We start from the raw sequence: 20891 nt of genomic DNA on the forward strand, positions 1-20891 counted from the left end.
TTAGGTTTTACTAATTTTTAAAATTCTTCAGAATTTTAGTTCACTATGATTAACTTTTAAGAGATAGCCTTTCCTTATTTGATGTTCAAATAATGCTTTATAGATTGTTCTACTTAAAAATAGTCTTTTTGAAATGTTGAATATGTCCTCTCTAATGATGTCTTTAGTGATTTGATGAGTATTTCTATGGATTATTATTATCTAATTTTTATAATGAAAAAGTAATTCAATGAAGGCAGAATAATCTAAGATTATCCTTTCAGACAAAACATAGTTTTCAAATTCTAGCCCTAATATCTGAGACCAACAAATGCTTTGAATCTACTCACGGTTCAATATTTAGCATTGTCTTCCTGCATTTGTACACACGGTACTACCGACACTTCATATTGTAACTTTGTTTTAAAACTTTGATGGTAGTCTTTTCTCCAATATTTGAAGAATTTTCAAGGTTTTTAAAAGGCTCAAAATGAAGGATCAAAAGGTAAAAGTTCATTAGTTTATTTTCTTCTTTCCTCTGTTAATCCCAATGGAGACAGTTCTACATGAGGTCCAAAAGGGCACCCCTTGAATGACAGTCATTTAACAATTACAGTCATTTTAAATGTAATTGTTTTAAATAGTGGGCACTTAATCTAAATTCCAATTTTTAAGCTTTTCTGTTTCATGTCTTTCATTCTTATATTTCAAACGTAGGTTAGCTCCTATTAAAACTGTTTCATGGTTGCTTTTCTGAAATAAGTTGATGTGAATGCTTCAAGAAACCTGACTAAACTTTGTGTACCTGTGTACTAAGTACCTTCAAGCATGTCCGACCCTATGGACTGTAGCCCTCCAGGCTCCTCTGTCTATGGGGTTCTCCAAGCAAGAATACGGGAGTGGGTTGCCATGCCCTCCTGAAACAACTAGATGTGACAGAGTTCTGAAATACCGATCTCCATTTGCACCAACCTGAAATACTTTGAGGACATTAGTGGCTCAAATGGCCTTCTGGGAGCAATGGATCTCACCTACTTATGACAAATTGATGAGCGCTTGATGAAAGAAACCATACCACCCAGTGGTAAAAGAAACCATTTACCACCCAGTCTATTCTTAAACGATGGACCTCTGTTGCAGCCTGGCTCAGGAGGCGGAAGTGAAGGGCTCTCCTCCTGCAGTAACCCCTTCATGCGAGTCCCTGAAGCCGGGTATTGTCCATCCAGGGCCTCTGCCTTGCACTCAGGGAGTGTGGTGGCGGATCTTCCCTTCAGTCGAATCGGGTGCTACATAGCCTGAGGACTTGTGATGTGTCTGAAAGAGTGATGTGTGTTCGCGAGACAAAATAGAGTCAGCCTAGGAATACTGCCAAATTCTTCCTGTCTATCACTTACCTCACGTAAAGGTCGGTCTGTCTCCTTGCAGAAGGAACAGCAGAAATCTAAAACTTACCCTCTTTGACACTTAGCGGACTCCACCCAGCAGAGGAAAGAGGTTGTTAGCAAGGACAATTTGCTCCTTACCTGCCCACTAGCAGCCAATTAATAATCAGTGCGGCAGGGCTACAATTACCCAGAACTGCATGTGAAAACTCCGGAGTTAGAGAAAAGTCTCAGATCAGCTGAGACGAGGAAAACCAGAGGCAGAACTTAAATGTGATATTCCCTCCAGAGTACCTACTGCGTGTCTTATCAGTTGGTTGGAGAAAGGCTGGCAAAATGCTCAGCTAGAGAGCAAGAAGGGCGTTTTCTGCGCGCCGACCCTTCCCCGGGAAAGGCGGGTGGGAGGGGAAGGGGGCGAGGGTGGCGGGGCGGGGGCAGTGCCTCTCGGAGCGCAGGATCTGGTGGCTTTGTTAGCTTGGTGGGTTCAGACTGGGAAATGCACACTCAGCAGGGAAAAGGGAACAGAGATTGGCGGCAGTTTTCTAAAAACAACACGGCTCAAGCCTCGCGAGTGCCCCCTCGCTCACCCCGCGGAGGCACAGACGGGTCAACCCGGTCCCGGGAGCGAGCGGGGCCGCGCGGTTCCCACTAGGAAGGAGGCGGGCAGCCGTGACTCCGGGCCGCCTCGGCGCTGCGCCGCGCGGTTCCACTTCTCTGTCAGCCTGCCAGTTTCGGAGAGGCGCCTCTCCCTCCGAACCGCGGGCTGAGGTCGCCCGGGGTCACCCCAGATCTGACGATGCCGCTCGCCCCGAGCAGCCGGGGATTGCCACTGCCGGGGGTGCGCCGGGGACTGAGAGGGACGCGGGGAGGAGGCGTCGCGCGCCCGCGGTAGCCAAGCGCCCGGGCTTCCCTCCGCGGCGATGGCTCCCCGGGGTCTGCGCGGGCGCGGCTGGCGCCCGGTCTCGCCCGGCCACTGCCTCTTCCGCCCCGCCCAGGCGTTTGACTCTCGGCCTCACAGTGCTACCTTCCCACCCAGAGTCCGGGGTGGGATAGCGGAGAAGTAGGAAACCGGCGAGGGCGAAGAGGCGCTCGGGCCGGGGAGGCGGGGGGCGGTGGGGATGACGACTCGTGCGCCCAGGAGGCCGGTCTCCAGTTTGGAGGCGGGGACTCCCCGGGCGCGGGCCCGCAAGCCCGAGGTGCAGCTTTGCACCGCGCGCGGGGCTCGCCTGTACCCCAGCCGGCGCGCGTCACCGCGGCCAGCCGCCACCCGCTAGCGCGGAGCCCTTGCCGGGGCCCGGGCGCGCTGGGCCGCCTCTCCCGCGTCCCGCCCCTAGTTCTTCCGCCAAAACCTTTGACCAGAGTCTTCCTGCCAACATTCCTACATCTCTTTTGCCAGCTCTTTGCGCCAGGTAGGAATAAGGCTCTGCTTTCGGGTGTGTGCAGAAACGCCGTTCCCAGAAGGCGGCTGACCTTTTCACCTTCCCCACGAACTCCTTCGGAGGGGGCCTTCGGGCATTTACCTCTCTCAAGGGCCTGATCCGCAGTCAAAACCTGTTTGCTCCCTGAAATGTCCTTGCTATCTGCAGAGGCTTTCTGCAGCAGTTCCCGGAAAACCCTTCGGGGACCGAACTGGGGGGCATCCAGCGCCCACGGAGGACGCGCCGCCGTGGGAGTCGGGGGTGGGCCGGCCTGACAATGGCCTGTAGCCGGAGCGGGCACCGTGAGAGCCGGGCCAAGAGCAACAGCCCGCCCCCGCCACTGTTCCTGCTCCCCGGTGATGCACAGGAGCCCCGACCGCTGGACCCCTCATTTCCAAACACCAAGCACCTGGGCTCCGAATCAGGCGGCTGGGCGGGGTCGGGCGACGACTGCCCCCTAGCTGGAAGGCTCACCACCTCCCACCCTCCGGCGTCCCCTCTGGCCGGGAGGAGGACACCAGATCTCCGGCAACAATGGAGCCCGCGGCGCGCGGCGGACACCCGGGTTCGCCAGGCGCCCAGCCGCGCGCCCCGATACGGGGCAGGGAGGCCGGGCGGGGCTGCAGCACAGCCTCGTCCGCGTGAGTCTACGGACTCGGCTCTACGTGGCAGCGACACTGCCGACCCTCGCCCGGCTCCGGGGTGCGTCCCCAACCCCGGCCCCTTTCCTCGGCCCCTTCGGGCCTGATCCGCAACGTCCAGGGGGGCCCTGCTGCTCCTGCCCCCAGGTCACAACTCGGGCGCCTCCCGGGGGTTTCGGAGTTGGGAGAAGCAGCCGCCACCTCCTGGGCGCGCCGCTTGTGTCCGGCGGCCGACCCCCACCCGCCCAAATCCTAGCGAAACTGCCCCGCTCTCCCCCAGGGGCCCGAGCGAGCATGCCGAGGTAGGCTAGCCCGACCCTGGCGCTGCCACCGACCTCGACGCCCGATCCCTCCCCAAACACATCCGCCAACCGGCCCTGGGCACGGAGTCCCGGCGCCTCCCTGCCGGGGAAGATCCCAGCAGGGCCTGCGGGAGAGACGGACAGACGGACGGGGAACGTTCAAGGAGAGAAACTTGTTCCTCCCCGTCTCTTGTCAGGCAGTCGCTGGCGAGCCTGTGCGGGGAGAGGGGCGGAGGGAAGCGAGGGAAGGGCTCCAGAAGGGGAGGGGAGGAGGCGGTGGGGGAGGCGGGGGTGCAGTTGGTGAAACTCCTCCGTCTCCCGCTCATCTTTTCATTGCTTGCTCCTCTTCTTCGCGCAGACACCCCGACCTCCCTTGGGCGCCAGCTCCCCGGCTCCAACGGGTCCAGAATCAAGCCGGATTTTTTTTTTTTTTTTCTTTCTGGAAATTGGCATTGGTGTGTTTCTCTACGTCCCTCCTCCCCCTCCCACACTCCCCCCTCCACCTTTTTTTTTTTTTTTTTTTTTGAGACATGGCCCGGGCAGCGGCTCCTGGAAGAGGAACAAGTGTGGGAAAAGAGAGAGGAAACCGGAGCTAAATGACAGGATGCAGGCGACTTGAGACACAAAAAGAGGAGCGTTTCTCTCGGATCAAGGCATTGCCTCGCCGCTTTTCTTTCTCCAAGACGGTCTGAGGATTTTACAGCTCCGGGAGGAGTGGAAGCGCTCCGGATCGTGGAGATCGCCCCGGTGCTCTGTTTTCCCCGCACGTTCGGCTCTCCAGCGTTCGCCCCGGGGCCCCGGCGAAGGGAGCATGGAGAAGGGGCTGCAGCTCCTGAGCGCCGCGCTCGCCCTGGTCCTCAGCGCGGCCGGCGCTTTTCGCAACGGTAAGTGACAGGCGGAGGCGCGCGGCCGCGGGGGTGAACCCGGCTCCCGGCTGCCCGCGCCCTGCTGCCGGGACCCACCGGAGAGAGCCGCCTCCCGGGTGAAGGAAACTTTTAGCCAGACGGAGAAATAAAGAAATAAGATCTGTCGTTGTAGGTAGGGCAGGGAGATTTCATGTCCTCTGACTCCCTCCTGAAGTTGGTGGTTTGGCCATGGGATTTTTCCCACCTCTGCTACAAGGCAGAGCGCCCTACCTTCCTAGATCAGCACACCAATTATCTTAATAATGTTTCCTCCCCAAGGCAATTAGAGGAGACTCCCTTTCAAAAATATGATGGCTGTTGAAAGTTAATGAACACTTTACAGGGAGCACTTCCTGATTCTCCGACAGCTCCCCCGAACTGATTCCTCTGGTGGGTGCCCGCAAGAGATAGCGGTTTGCGGGTGGGTGTTAGTCCCTCCTCCGCTTTTTCAAACCAGCCCTGCTCCGTCTGGAGTATGAATGAAAGTTACATCGTGTCAATAAAGGAATCTGATACATACGCTTTAAGGCACCAGGATATGTGAAAATCCCCTAACCTAGTTGCAGCTTCCACTTAGCTTTTAAAACCACTCAGTGTTAAGTAAATGGAAGACGGTGCTGGGTTAGAAGCAGTATCCGGTAACGTAAATAATGTGTTTTAAAATGGGATCTGGTTGTAGGCATGTTCGACTTACACTGTAAAGTAGGTGGAAGCAAGGGGGCGGGTGACATTATCTTTACAGTAAGTCTTCAGCAATTATTATTAACTAATTATCAAATATTTACTTTAGCCTTGCTTAGGTTTCAATCAGAGTAATTAGAACGAGAGCCCATCCGCTACTTACCGGTGGTATATTGTTTTAATAAGAGACCACAAGTGGAGGGGTTCATACCGAGAGGAATTTAAATCACATCTTTATGATGGGAGTTAATCTCTCTAATATGCTTTTTAGAGGTTTCATGATTGAAGCAATAGATTTCCTCAGCAGCTACCAAGCAGTGTTCTAAAAGATACACTTGGAAGCAAAACACACACAATTGTGAATGTAGAGTTCAATTTATTAATGAACCTCAGATGATGGCATCCTTCTCTAGTCTGGCAGGGAATGAGCTAACACTCACCTCCAATTGAAAGAGCTCCAGTGGTTAGACTTTAGAAATTACAGTAACCCAACATCTGCTTCCACGGTGGCGGTGGCGGGTGTTCATAGGATGGATTTGAAATCCAATGCCAATAGCTTTCAGACTTTAGGTTGTGAACCCCATATGTATGTCTGTGTGTGTGTACATACATACATGAGAGATATACATACTTCCCAATTTTCTTAGCAGAAATCTGGGGAATGCTGAGACCCTGAGCTGCAATCAGTGACTTGACTGGTTAAACCTACGTTGCTGTACTTAACAGTGACCAAAGCCAGTTAATGCCTCTAGCTCAGCAGACCTTTTCCAGCCATGTCCACCTCCTCAGAGTACCAGTGTCTGCTAAATTAATTCATTAACCTTATTTAGGACTAATGGTCCAGAATCATTAGAAACTGCTCCTTCTTAATCAAGTGTTAGAGAGATTTAACAGAGCCAGGCAGTCTAGGAGTCCACATTATCTTATTACACTGTCACTTTCTCAGAAGTCACAGATTAAAGAGCTCTGGTGTGGTACTGAGTCCACCTCAATGTCTTCTGAAGTGACTCTGTCGAGTGGCTACAAGCAGTGCTGTTTTATTTCACTCTTTAACAGATGCCAGACACTGCCATGATGTTTGTACAGAGCTGGAGGAGACTTAATGAGATGGGGTTGCTTTCCAAGTTTTCTGCACATTTAAAATAATGCAAGAGCCTCCGCAGAATAACATAACAGAGTCCAGTATGATCATTAGCTGAGATTCTGAACTCCAGTTACAACACCATTTCTTCTTGGCAAACCTTAAGCTTCTAAAAGCTAAGGCAAAGGAAACCCGTATAAGGCTACCCGCCCCCCCTCCGTAGTCTAAGAAACAAAGTCAAAAACATGTAGCAACTGAGAAAAACAAAGTAATTTATATTGTCTTCTCTTTTAATTTATGGGAAATGATTTCTGTAATGCATGTAGCTTTATGCATTTTTGATGTGCACTTCATCTTTCATTTCCATTTGACCTGGTTTTCCTGTAATAAAATTCTGTAGATTTATAAATTCATGCTGAGAGCAAAGAATGCCATTCTTTTTTCCACAGGGAATCTATTAGATGCAATATTAAAATCTATATATACCATTACTGAAAATTTGTGATTGATAGGCTTATATGTTTCATTGCTTTCATACCTGTTCCTCTTACATAGCTTATGCACCGAATTTTTATTGCTCAAAATTAAGCATCAATAAATGTGGCAGCCTTTCAGCCTGAGACTCTCTAATATGAAATCCGTCATAAAAAGTGACAGTGAGGGTCCATACTGAACAATAAAGCTGCCCAAAGACTGGTTTCTTTGGCTCTCAGTGAATCACTTCAGGTTTGGGTTTGTTTTGGTTTTTTTTTTTTGAAAGGAAGGTCAAAAGTAGTTAGCTCCTCTTTCCTAAAATGTGAGGGTGTAGCTCACCATCTGTGATACCCAGACCTCCATGTGGGGGAGTTTCTTCCAACATATAGGTAATTAGAATTAATCTGTGTAGCTATTTATTTTTCTTTCTGCCCAGTTACTTTGATCTGGTCTCCAAAACTGAGCAACTTTCCTGCCAGCTGTAGAGCTAAATTATTTCTGCCTCACCACACGTACTTTGTTCCCTGATGCTCTGGATCTCAAAGACCAGAGATAACTCAAAATCACTTAGATTTACAGGCCAGATAAGACAACAACAAAAAGGGTTTGGCTTTAAGCCAGTTGAAGTCCTGGATGACAATCCCCACTGATCAATGACACAGACCAGGCTTATCATCAAACAGCAACACAAGGGGTCAAATAGCATCTTTTAGTCGCCTTCACTTAGAACTTGCTACTTAATGTGATTACACTTCTGGGGGTATAATTAAGTCTAGCAGAAGCTCCCTGGGGACCATGTTAACATCCATTGAGGACTTAATGTTTTTAATGCTGGAAGACCTTTTTCTTGGGAGGCAACTTTGTGGGAGGTGGGGATGGAGCCCTTTCAGCTCTAAGTCCTCCTGAACCAACTTCCTGAGATCAAAGAGCCTTCTTGGGAAGTGTGTTGCTCTCAGCGCCACCTGAAGGACCTGCAGGCATCTCTTGGAGCTCCCCTTAAAAACTTATGGAATGTTTAATAACCTGCCATTGATATGTAAAACTGCAATACCTAACTGGTTGTACAGGGAACCATCTAGTACTAAAATGTTAATTTTATTGCAGATAAGTGTGGCGATACTATAAAAATTGAAAGCCCTGGGTACCTTACATCTCCTGGTTATCCTCACTCTTATCACCCAAGTGAAAAATGTGAATGGCTGATTCAGGCTCCGGACCCATACCAGAGAATTATGATTAACTTCAACCCTCACTTCGATTTGGAAGACAGAGACTGCAAGTAAGTGAAAATGTTTGAACAGGGCACCACAGCACCATCTAGTGGGCACGGGTGTTATGGGGGAAAGTCTGTGAACCATCTAAGATGTAAATGGATCCAGGAGGAATTCCGATCTAGGCCAGATCATGTGTCAATGGTATGGAAATTAAATTATGTTAAGTGATTTCTGAGTTCCCTAAACCAGGGAGATTATATTTAAATGTGTAATCTCTCATAGTCTTTTTCTTGTTAGCACTTTTGGTTGGGGAACTTGTGTTAAGAAAAGTGTATTTAGATTTCTTTTTTTCCTGGAAAGGCAAAGAATTAGAAACCCAGCCTCTTGCTTTTTATTAAATATTGTGGATCTCTAACATGCAGTGCATTGGCAGATGGTGAGGTTGGGGTTTTTTTGAACAAATCTGGGGCATATTTTGTGATCAAAGAACTGTGTTTATCTTACTGAGTTTGACATCACCAAAGCAAATTGTCATTGGGGAAAAAAAAAAAGGCATATAGGGTAAGTCTAATGAAGGACTTTTACAGTAGATTAATGATCGTAAGTCTCTTATGAAAAATGCTAAAAAAAAAAAAAAAAGAAAAATGCTAAAAAATTGTTAATTCACAATAATATGTTTGTTCATGTGCTTTAGCCTTCCTATCTCTTTCAATGGTTAAGTTACTAATAATCAATTTACACCAAGTTTCATTATTATAAAAACATTCTCAGTAGAGAGACAGACTAAATTATAAATCCTCACTTTGTATGAAAGAATTGTGTGTAAGTTTTGCTTCCCACAGTTGGAAAGTATGTTTTAACAATGCAGGCAGCAGTCCACTCGGGTCCAAATTTGCTTTTCTCACTGGACACCCAGCAGACCACCTGGCTCTGCCTTGTCCACCTCATCCAATTCTACCATACTGTGTATTCTCCAGAGACCTGAGCCTGAATATCAACCTCTAATGACGTTTAGACGTTTTAACCTCACTTCTAAAGTGTTTCTCTAGGACTGATAGGTTTTCCCAAGTTTTAAAATGAGTCTGTTTGATATAACTATATACAGTGTAGGCTACTATTTCCATTGGATAACACTATTATGCAGGCAGATTCATTATTTAAAATATTTTCTTTGCAAATACATAATGACCCTTGTAGAGAAGAACAGAATAGTATGAAAAGACTCCCAACTGTTGGAAGTCCTCCAGAACCTGTTAGATTCTGGGGGTAAACTAGTTTTTCATGGCCAGGGAAATGACATCATCTGGTTAATTCACTATCTGGTGCCTGGAGAATTAGCATACATTCATGTGCCGTTGATCAATTTCCAAATAATCAGCAGACACTACAGTAAAATTATGCCGATTTCAATTTAATCTTTGTTCTGTGATTCAGAAGTGCTTCAGGGCATAATATTGACTTTTTAATCTTGTGTGAAAGCTGCCATTAATAAAGTGTTCCAGTAACTTCTTGGAAACAGGAAATTCATTCCTTCTTTTTTTAAGTCAATATTCTGCATGGTGGTTTTTACAATGTCCATCGCTGAGACAACCTGAAGATTTATTTTCCATTTCATTTATTTTGTTTTGTGTTATGTTTTTGCATCTTGACAATACTTAAACTGCTATAGGGGGCTTCCCTGGTGGTGCAGTGTTAAAGAATCCGTCTGCCAATACAGGAGAATTGAGTTTGATCCCTGGGTTGGGATGATCCCCTGGAGAAGGAAATGGTAACCCACTCCAGTATTCTTGGCCTGGGCAATCCCATGGACAGAGTAGCCTGGCGGGCTATAGTCTATGGTGTCTCAAAAGAATTGGAAATGACTTAGTGAGTAAGCAACAACAAGGAGCTGCTATAGGAGATATTTTTAAGAAACTCTGGTAAAACACACTCAAGTAATAACATTATTCCTCAAAATAAGGTGCTATTAGATTTCAGTAAACTCATGTTTGCTAATTTCTGATCTGAGAGTCTTGACCATGTATGTGTGTCATATAATAAAGAATTCAGAATTATTATTCGAAGTTGTGTGCTGGTCAATGTTAGCAACTGGATTTGAGGAGGGGATGGGTCAAGTCTGAATCTGTGGTATTTGCCAATTTCTGTAGTGAAAATTTTCTCTCCACGGCCAATTTCAAACCACCCAGTGATGTCACTATGCACAGACTTGCAAAGAGGTGCACATTTGATTCTCATGAGCCGGTGTGAGATGGCTCCAACACCCAACTGCACAGGAATGAAAGAAGGGGAAGCCAGTTGCATGAATTAATGTATGGAAAGTATTTATGAGCATCTGGCACATGTGCATGCCAAGCCGCTTCAGTCATATCTGACTCTGTGTGACCCCATGGACTATAGCCCACCAGGCTCCTCTGTCCATGGGATTCTCCAGGCAAGAGCACTGGAGTGGGTTGCCATGCCCTCCTCCAGGGAATCTGGCACATAGCAGACCTTAAATAATTATCTGCCATATCATGATGTGAGGTTGAGCATGGTGGGAGCAGGGGGCAGCTTTTTTGTTAGTTTTGTTTTTTAAAGACAATAAGAAAAGGGGATCACTATAACTCAGAGTAAAGGACCATTTTGATGATATCAGCAAGAAACTGGTCAAGAAGACTGTTTCTGTAATTATGATGGTGAGTTTTGTGTTTTAATGCTTCAGAGTAAGGTGGTTTCTTAATTGTAGTAAGTGAGGATTTGTTCTCTGTGAAGAAGCCATCTCCTGACCAATCTTGAAAGGCTGATGTATTTAGCCTGCTGTAGTCAGTGGAGATTGTGGTCCTGGAGAATATATCTGTGCCCTGTTTTCAAGTGTTGCTGCCTGACATTTATCAATAGAAACTCCCAAAATGATATAGGAAGACCAGCTTAGGACATTTGCCATCACTATCCTCCCTGACTGGTCCACACAACTCCTGGTTATTGTTGAAGTTTGCAGTTGAAAATTCAGCAAACATGACAGAATTCTTTTCTCCTTTGGTAAAGATTGTGAGAAGAATCCACAGCTTTAAAATCTATAGGGGATTATAATTCCCTAGAGGAATGGAAAGCACCAGAAACTCCTGTCAAAAGAAATGCATAGTATGTGGGATGTGCAAAAATATAAATTTGGGGGTTTTGGTGGATTGTGGGCTTGTTTTATTTATAGTAAATGACAGAGTTTTGGTGGATTGTGGAATTCTTTTGTTTACAATAAGCGACTTCCAAAAATGTATTTGAGATGACACATCATGTTCAGAGAACTGGTAAGCTCTTAGTGATAGTGTCTATTAAGAACAAATTGTTTGTATTATTTGAGATGCTTAACGTCTTTCCCTGTTTCAGCTAACAGCAGTCAGGACATGGTCTTATAAGATAAAATAGGGTAGTGGATATGAAAGCCCTTTGAAAAGTGAAACTTTCACTTTAGAAACTCCCCTTGGAAGCAGTTAGTATATTATTAGGATATCTTTAAGAACTTGGTGATTATTAGAACATTCAGATTTAGGAAGCTAGGCAAACTAACTATACTGATCTAGTAGTGGGATCATCTGCATGCAATACACTCTGCATTTCCCTTGAAACTGTCAGTATTTGAATAGTCAACTTTCACAATGGGAAATCAATTCCTTCACATGTCTGCTTGTGGCAAAAACATCCTGGAGACCCAAGTAGACAGTTGTTTCTTAGAGCGCAGGGATAAATAAGTAATTAAACAGACAAGTTGTGGTAGGAAAAATATTTTTCTTTTTCTTTTTTTTGGTTTTCTTTATCGTGAAATGAAAATATCCTCTCATAATTTTAACCATGCAGTGAAATGCTCACAACTCTTTTGTGAAGAATGCCAAGGCTGGCCCAATACATAATTAACTTATGCTAACTTTGCAAAAAGGTTTTTTTTTTTACAGTGGATATCAAGGGGGGATAGTTCCTTTAGGAAAATCAATGTCCAAGTTGTGTTTGGTAGCTTTAAAAATCAACCATCTATGTGTAGGCCACCCCAAATCAGGTTTCATTGCAAATAAGCATCAAAAATATAATATCGGAACTTCCTGAATTCTTTCACTGAACAAGGTGTGGTATCAGTCCATCCATGGAGCCAGAGAGCATCTGTCTTGGGACTAACCTTGTGCTGGGATGTCTAGCCAAATAGACTGCCTGGTTTTACTGTAATGTTGATACCAGAGGAGGCTAGAGAATGTTCTGAGTGGAGAAGAAGACGTTGAGGGAAAAAGAGGAATCCGATTTCTCTCTTTTGCACCAGCAAACTCCTCCATGCTTGTGAAGTGTCAAAGTGGAGCTAAAAGCAGAGAAGAAAGAAAAAGCCACCTGCTGAGTGTTTGTCAGAAAGCAGTGTTCAGTTGTGCACTGAAAATGGTGTGCAGTATTCACACTGAGCTGGTTGGGTCTTAATCCACTGGGGTTTCCTTCAGTGGTAAAGCGGACATCTTGACTCTCATAAAACTTTATATCTGCATAATAAACAAGAATGTCATTGATACAGTAGTTAGAATTTATGGCGTTTTTCCGGTTTCCCAGCAATGCAAACTATCAGCATGATAATTTATAATGGTTTGTGACAAATACTGCTGAGCAGAGAGGTGTGTGGTTACATTCAGATCAGATGTCGTCATCTGGGGAGCAATAAAAATTTCACAGACATTGGGTTAAAAACATTAAGAAAATGAATGTGAAGCTCCAGAAAGAGAGCCTGAAAAAGTGGCGGTGATGGGCGAGAAGTGAGGTCTTCTGAGTGACAAGTTTCTGACTTCACTGCCTGATTTGTCAGGGCTGTTTTGTAGGGTTGCATCAAGACACCAGACTAATTATGCATAGAAGCTTTTCTATCTACAATTTAGATTTGTAGTCTCTCTCTTCTGTAGTCAATAATTCAGTGTCTTTTTCTTAATTCTACGCAGTCAAAGGAAGATTTCACTCTAGTAACTTCATATGAAATTTAGACACAATAGAACTTAATTAAATAGTGATAATATTCAAGTTTGGGGACTTGTTGGAATAAATCACACATTGTATCTTTGACAGTACTTTTAAAATTCCCTAAGTTATTATAAACTTTGAAACACCATTCATTTTCATACATATAAACTCACTGAAGGAAAATTAATCTGCCCTTAGTTCCTCAAATCTGATTATTCCTGAAAATGTAATTATACAGTGGTTACTTTGTCCTTTATAGGGAACTCTAAGTTCCATTTTTGGTTTCCCTAAGTAATATTTTTTGCTTGATACTTGCTTTGTTTGGCATAGATTTTTGCATTAATTTTCGTTTTTTAGAATTGCATTAAAGTATTATTTATCCTGATTAGGGAGTTTTTTGTATCTGAGGCATGGGTGTTCCCCCTAGTCCTAGTCTTGGGTTTTTGAGCATCACTTAGACCAAATCAAACAAAGACCTTATTTTTATGGAAAACAGCAGGTATTTTCTGCCAAAGTACTTCTCTTTTTTTCTATGTGAAATATAAAAGTCTATTAAATTATAATCTCTATCTAGAAAAATATACAAAGTAACATGTGATGCAGTTTTACAACGGGAGCACATTCATATAAACTGAATCAGAAATATTTGTATTTCCAGCTTCTTAGTAAGAGGCCGCCTTCTGTCCACTTTCAATCTCTGACCTTTGGTCTCAAGGGCAACTTCCATCCAGACTTGGGTGATTCCATTTTTATAAATTTCAAAATCAGGCAAAACTCAACAATAGTCTTGAAGTCTGTATGTACCATCCTTTGAAAATAGTCAAATTCTTTGGAATGGGGATAGAAAAAAAATGTGTACTGTTCTAATCAGAAAGTACAACTGAAGCATTTTTCTTATATTTTTTTAATGACAATTGTAGAAATATATTTACTGCTTTACTATGGTTATGTTAAAAGAAGCACAAAACTGTTGGTCTGCAGCCTGATTTTTATGCAAGGGAAATTCAGAATGACCTTTTTTTATTTTATTTTTCCTCATTTCATTGTCGATTTTGGTCTCAAGTAACTTCCCAATATGGGCAGTATGAGAGGCACCACCACCAAACTAAATTCAATTAAAATACTATCTGGTGGGTAAAAATGAACTCTTCTCAGAACAGTGGAGGTCAGTGTTGTTGCTACCACCTGCAGCATCCTTGTTTGCTGCACAGGCAGATAATTATCTACTTTCTGCCTTTTGATTTCTTTCTCCATTAGCACTGATTTAATTTGGACAGAACCCCACGTGTTTAATAAAATTAATTTCCTTTATTATTTCTTCCTATGAGCAATCACATTGGATCATACTGAATTTTGAGTATTACTAGGTTGTTGGGGGGGGCATTTCTGTAATTTGAAAGAAGCAACCTTTATGAGAAGCTAAAAGAGAAGATTAGTTGAAATCTTATCAAATTGAATCAACATGTGCATGGCATTTCCAACCAGATCTCACTTTGGGGAGGAGGCACTTCAGAATCGATCCAAGGGAGACATATGCCTTCAACCGGCATGCGTATTCTCAGCTCCTTCCCTTCCAGCGTAAAACTTGATACTTGCATGCATGCTGACATCCTTCGGCAGAAGCACACACACAAACATATGCGTGTGTATGCTTGCCGAGGAAGGCTATAAATTGAACTTAACTAATGGCCGTTGTAGGATTCATCAAGGCTGATCATTAAGCCTAAAGAAAAATAAGAGACAAGATTAGTGTTCAGATCAGGTTCCAAATGCGTCTTAACTGGCTGTTTGTAATCAATCCTGATTGTAGGAGTCAGTAAGTTGGCAGAACATAGCACCTCCAAAGAAAATTTTTCCTGCTCTTCTCTGTTTAACTGAACTGTGTCCAGTATCCAGGTCAGTTAGGACAACAAGAGGTCGAGGTAACTCTCAGACTGGCTGTGAAGCACGCCAAACACATTATGATGGCTTATGGTTGAAATCATTTAGTATTTACAGATAGCTTAGAACATGAACTGCTTTCATTCAGAATTCTACTCAATTTTGCAGCAGCGCAGAGAGAAAAAAAACAAAACAAAACAAAACAACTGGCTTCTGGCCATTCCATTGCTTCTAAAATAGTTTTTCTCCTCATCAAGCCCAGGTCTGTATTGTACACATTTTGTATCATATTTATGTGCAACATGTTTTTTTCTCCTTTAGTTTAAATAATCAGTAGAGTGTTTACAAAGGAGTCATCATGTTCTTGTTGTTGGGTCTTCTGTGGCTGCCATAAGCTTTCTAAACACCCTAGGCTTCATCTCACTTATTCTTTTTTTTTTTAAGAGTTTTTTTTTTTTTTTGATGTGTACCATTTTTAAAGTCTTTATTGAATTTGTTACAATATTATTTCCGTTTTGGTTTTTGTCTGGGAGTCATGTGGGATCTTAGCTCCCCTACCAGGGGTTAAACCCACACCCCATGCACTGGAAAGTAAATTCTTAACTACTGGACCACTAGGGAAGTGCCTATCTCAATCTTTGTGTGCCCATATTGGCGCTTAGAGAAGTTACATTAACTGAGTCCAAATACTCAGCTGCTGCCCCCAAATACCTTCCATCTTTGTGATCAAAGGGGCTTAGGATATACTTTTAGAATGAGAAAATTCACATGAAAATTACTAGATTATTTTTTACTTAGCTGCCATCTTCTTCCATGAAACACCCAAAAGTTTAAATACAAGCCAGTTAATTCTGAAGAAGGACTTAATTTTTAAACTCTTCGTTCAGATTAAGTGAAGTTTCATGCACACAAACTTCCAACCAATTGACTATTTTTCCACTGAGACAAAACTTGTCTTAACTTAGCAATAAAATTCGCAGTGGAGTGGGGAAGGGGGAATATCTAAATTCTGGGTCCTTTGGTTGATGGAATTTGAAAACACAAAACACCATAAATATAACATTTATTTGAAGCCTGGAAACCAGGCAGCACAAAGTTTCCATTTATACAGTTGGTTCAAGGGACATAGGATATACCAGCTGTATACCAGATCCTCACAAGCCCAGGAATTTCCAAACTCCCCTCATTTGCTTCATCTCAAGCAAATAGTGGGAAAGTGTTGCTTTCCCAAAGCTTCCCTATTGTCAGATTTCAGTACTTGTGTTGGCCACAGTGATACTGAAAGGGTTAAAGGGAGAATGTTTGCTCAAGGCACTGGGTTCCTCTGAGAAACAGAAGAGTGTTTTTTGAGAAGAAACAGACACTCCAGAGTATTTTGTTTTTATCTGTTCAGATACTTGTACAAGCAGCCGGCCAGGTTGGAGGTGATGGCTTGTTGCTTCTGTGATAGATTGACGTGTCATGGAGAGCTCGACCTGTCCCATCTGAAAGAGGATGCTAAATGTCTCTCCATTCAAGTTCTTATATTTCTTTAGAACAGCCAGAGCAGGCATAGGCAAGTCAGTGTAGTCAGGATTCCAACTCCGCATCTGACTCTCCAGCCACTACATGCTGGGAGCTGGTCAGCTATTGTGTATGACACTCTTGGTCAGTGAAATGGCACGATAAAGCCTAAGATGTCAAAATCTTAGTCTTGGCTAGACAGCTTTAGAAAATTAGAAGTATTAAATTTCCAAATTTAAAGACAAAAGAACACACTCTTGACTCAAAGAAAATGAAGGACACGGAACCCCAGAAAAACTTGGTGGCACTAGGTCGACTTGGTCTGATTCAGGATTATGTTGTTTTTTAGGTGTAGTGACACCTACAAGGGGTAGCCCATAATTTGATTTTTCCGCGAAGGTTGTTGACACTAAGCTACGGGAAGTGGGGGGTGGGGTTAGCACTGATTAGAATTTTCCTTTTGTTCCCCCCAAGGAAAAAATTCTGCGTTTTCCTTACTTTTTATCCAGTGCCAATTTCTTCGTCCCTGGCTAGGGTCATTGCTGAGTAACCATTAGGCTATATCGGGTCAGTCCTGCAAGACACCTCCTCACCTCCTTCTGTAGCTGTGTTAGCATCATACCTTGTGTGTGTTAGTTCATTAACACGAGCTGGGGATTTCTGATCGTCAGGGGACCATGTTAGCAGCTCCTTGTGAAAAAGTGTTCTGGTGAAAATTAGAGACGTGGGTTATAATTGCCCCTCTGCCATGCATTCCCATCTGTGAGACAGGACACAGGTCCTGTGGGCTGGGTTGCAGTCTATTAATGGCTTGGTTATACCACCATTAACACGATGGTTTTGACAGTGTTAAATCACTATGGCTCAGAAAGACAGAACGACATCATTGTCTGTGTGGACCGAGACACAGCTTCAGCTAATCTTTTTCCTTCTCTTTGCTGAAGAAAACAAAATGCTTTCCTTCCTCCGCCAAACTCAATAACACAGCATGGATGAGATAACGTAGGTGGAAATATCTTAGGAATACAAGAGAGATATGTTAAATAAAGCCTAGGTATTACTCTAACGGGAAGTGCATCCGCAGGTTTTGTTCCTTAAAATAAGTTCAGACTGTAAACAATAAAGTCTGCATCCTTGGGAGGAGACACTTATAAATATTTCAAGAGCACTGCACATCTCCACAATAGAGATGGTATCTCACGCTCAGCGTGTATTCAGCCAACAAGAATTTCTGAATGTTCTTACAGTGAGTTGGCTGGTTAAATGTGTCATAATTGCAGTCTTCTAAAAATCTACACTACTATGGATAAAATAGATAATAAGAACCTAACCGTATAGCACAGGGTACTCTTCTCAATACTCTGTACTGATCTATGTTGGGAAAAAAATTTTAAAAGAGCAGATATACATACATGTATAAATGATCACTTTACTGTACAGCAGAAACTTAGAACATTTAAAATCAACTGTACTCCAATAAAAATTTTTTGAAAAATTAAAAGTGAAAATAAAAATCTAGGTGGGTTTCTGGGGAATTCAACGAAGATGCTCATTGTCACAAACTAGATAAAAGCTTTCATAGCCTTGAAAAAGTTATTATTTGCACAGGTATGCCTTTGGAAAACTTATAAACATTGGGTTGGCCAAAATGTTCATTTGAGGTTTTCCCATAAGCTGTTACTCAAATGAACTTTTTAGCGACCCCAATAAGTTTAATACAATCCGGTGAGAAATCAGGCTTTCCTTTAAGACAAGAGCCAATGTCATGGTGATTGTTACAACAGGGCTGTCCCTTCTTCCCAATCAGAGAGAACAAATAGTGCCCATGTGGTTGGGTCCAAGAGTAGGAAACTACATGGGTTTTAAATTCATACAGGAAAGCAGCAGGTAAAATCATGCTTTAAAATTGATGGTCCCTCCCACCATCCCCACTTTCCCTCAGTTTCTAGCAGCCTCCGCCCTTTGCATCTTGCCGTCTCCTCCCACCATGTCGGATCAGGACAGATTTCTCAAAAGTGAGGGAGTTCTCAGGAGCCTTGAGAAAAAGCCCATCCACAGGAAGGCGCTTAGGATAGAGGCTGAGAAGAGATGGCTGTGTTGGTCTCTTCTGCCCACTCCACCCTCAGCAGTGCTTGTATGTGATAAAATGACGTCTGCAGCCTCTCTGGGTCCCCCAGCACTGCTTTCCTTTGAAATGACCACGGCTGTGTTTGGCTGGGAGTCCAACAGAAGGGCTTTGCTTCCTTTCTTGTGGGACCATGTAGACCACCCGGGTCCAATAGATTCTGTAGGACTTTCTACTCCTGAGTCAAAGAAACCCTTCTTGAACTTGTTACCCTTCAAGCAAAACTTTCGCCTCTCTTTCCTGTGACTGCCAAGGGCTTTGAACATGGTGTCTACACCCCAGAACGCCACTTTCTGGCATTCCAGCCTAATTCCTCTCCCCTCCATTTGACTGAATTTTTTGCTCAAATCTTAGATCCCAATGACTAGTCTCATGCCGCAAACCACTGGCCTTTTCTTGGTTCAGATTTCTTCACCCTTTGCACAACGTGATCCAGAACCTTGGAGCTTTCTTCTCTCCTGAGTCTCATGGCCCTGAGCCATCTTGGTTTCATCTCCACTTCTCTGGCCACTTCCCTTTGTGGCTAGTTTCTCTTTCTTCTTCAACATTTGAATACAGGCCTTTGCCAAGGTTTGGACTTGATCCCGAATGTCTTCTCCCTGAGTTGCCTTTTTGAGCCACTTAGCTCAGATTATACCAAGATTTCTGCCCAACTCAATTTGGCCTAAAATATTGTGTGTGTGTGTGTGCTGTGTGCTCCTTTGTGTCCAACCCTTTTCAAGTCCATGAACTGTAGCCCACCAGACTCCTCTGTCCATGGAATTTTCCAGGCAAGAATACTGGAGTGGGTTGTCATTTTCTACTCCAGGGGAACTTCTCGACCCAGGGATAGAACCTGCATCTCCTGCGATTCCTGCCTTGGCAAGCGAGTTCTTTACCACTGTACCACCTCGGAAGTCCCCAAGCATTGGACTTAGACTTTCATACTGTTTCTGGGTGATGCTGACTGCCTGGGTGATAGACTGTTGCCCCAGATGAACCATCAAAGTAGACCCCTTCCCTGAGGAATAACTCTTTGCTGCCTTTTCCTACTTATCCACCCTTGAGGCTCTGGGACATCTCCTAATTTCTAGTTGTCCCTCAAATCAGTTTAAAGCCTCTAAATCACATATCTGCAATATCCATCACATCTATCTTTTCTGTTGTGTTCCTCTGGTTACCTCTGCAATCCTAACACTGGTTAACCTCTCTCTGGTGCCAATGGGTTAGCCTCAGCAGCAGGCTTCCCTTCTTCTCCCCCTGTTTAGAAACATCAAGAGTTTCCCATTATCTTCTTGCTTCATCTGTGCTTTATCAGCCTTGAATTGAGAGTTCAATTCAACTAGAAATGAAACCCTGTCACTTTCAACCACCCCTCAGGCCTTTCTCCTCTGGTTCTCTTTTGTCTTCCACCCAAGTGGCTACCTTGGAGTTCTTCAGACTCACCCCTGCCTTCCTACCCCAAGCATCTTCATGGGCTGTTTCCTTCCCACATGGGCGAGGGGCCAATGCCCTCCATAGACCTCCATCTCCCTGTCAACATGTGGCTCATCCTCTGGCTCCATCACAGTGAGGCTTCCTTCTGAAAGCCACTTCTGATTAAACATGGTCTCTTTCTCTGTCCTCGACACCCCCAAGAACTATGTCTATGCATCACTCATGTTCCTTCCAATTTCTCTATTTGGTCATAATCATTGGTATTTGGCTTCCCTGGTAAAGAATCTGCCTGCAGGGCAGGAGACCTACGTTCGATCCCTGGGTTGGGAATCCCTGGGTTCGATGCCCCGGAGAAGGAAATGGCAAACCACTCCAGTATTCTTGCCTGGAGAATCCCATGGACAGAGGAGCCTGGTGGGCTGCAGTCCATGGGGTTGCAAAGAGTTAGGCATGACTGAGCAACTAACACCTCATTGGTACTCTGCTACTATTCACCCAGCTAGTTCAGAAGATGTTCCGGAGGGGAGACTGAGAGTGGTTCCCAGCCCTGGCAGCATCTCGCATGCTGCTTTGCCTGTAGCAGCTGCTCAATTAATATTTGTCAAATTGAACTGGCCGATGGACATCCTTCTCCACGTGTTCACCTAGCACCGAAGAACTGAGTCAGCTGCCCGGGAAAAGCTCTAACTTAATCAGATACAGATACATGCACACTTACACTTTTCTTTGAGACAGGAAACCCTTCATTTTCCTGGGTAGTGGTATCAAACTTACATTTTTCCTCTAAAAACTACTACTTTGAAAAGCTTAGAATTTCTACACATGAGTAGCTTTAGCTACATCTCAAAAAATATGCAGAGGTACTCCTTGACCGGAAGCTCTTCTTTCTGTTTCACAGCCATCTCCACCATCTGCTTTAGAGTTAGAGGCATC

General features: G+C 44.2%; 1 protein-coding gene across 4 annotated transcripts in view; it reads left to right on the plus strand.

The window, feature by feature from the left end:
• The first annotated feature begins 3291 nt into the window (after window positions 1-3291).
• The window catches only part of NRP1 (neuropilin 1), a 146202-nt gene continuing 128602 nt past the window's right edge, over window positions 3292-20891 (plus strand). The window contains exons 1-3 of one of the 4 annotated variants that reach the window (XM_043883549.1): window positions 3292-3481; window positions 4081-4606; window positions 7968-8142. In XM_043883549.1, the coding sequence (XP_043739484.1) occupies window positions 4534-4606; window positions 7968-8142 (248 nt within the window). In that variant the 5' untranslated portion in view covers window positions 3292-3481; window positions 4081-4533. Of the gene's footprint in view, window positions 3482-4020; window positions 4607-7967; window positions 8143-20891 lie in introns of those variants that run through there. The other 3 variants (XM_043883547.1, XM_043883548.1, XM_043883550.1) reach the window with 3 other exon arrangements.

This window comes from Cervus elaphus, chromosome 23 (assembly GCF_910594005.1).
Source record: "Cervus elaphus chromosome 23, mCerEla1.1, whole genome shotgun sequence".
Taxonomy (NCBI): Eukaryota; Metazoa; Chordata; class Mammalia; order Artiodactyla; family Cervidae; genus Cervus; species Cervus elaphus.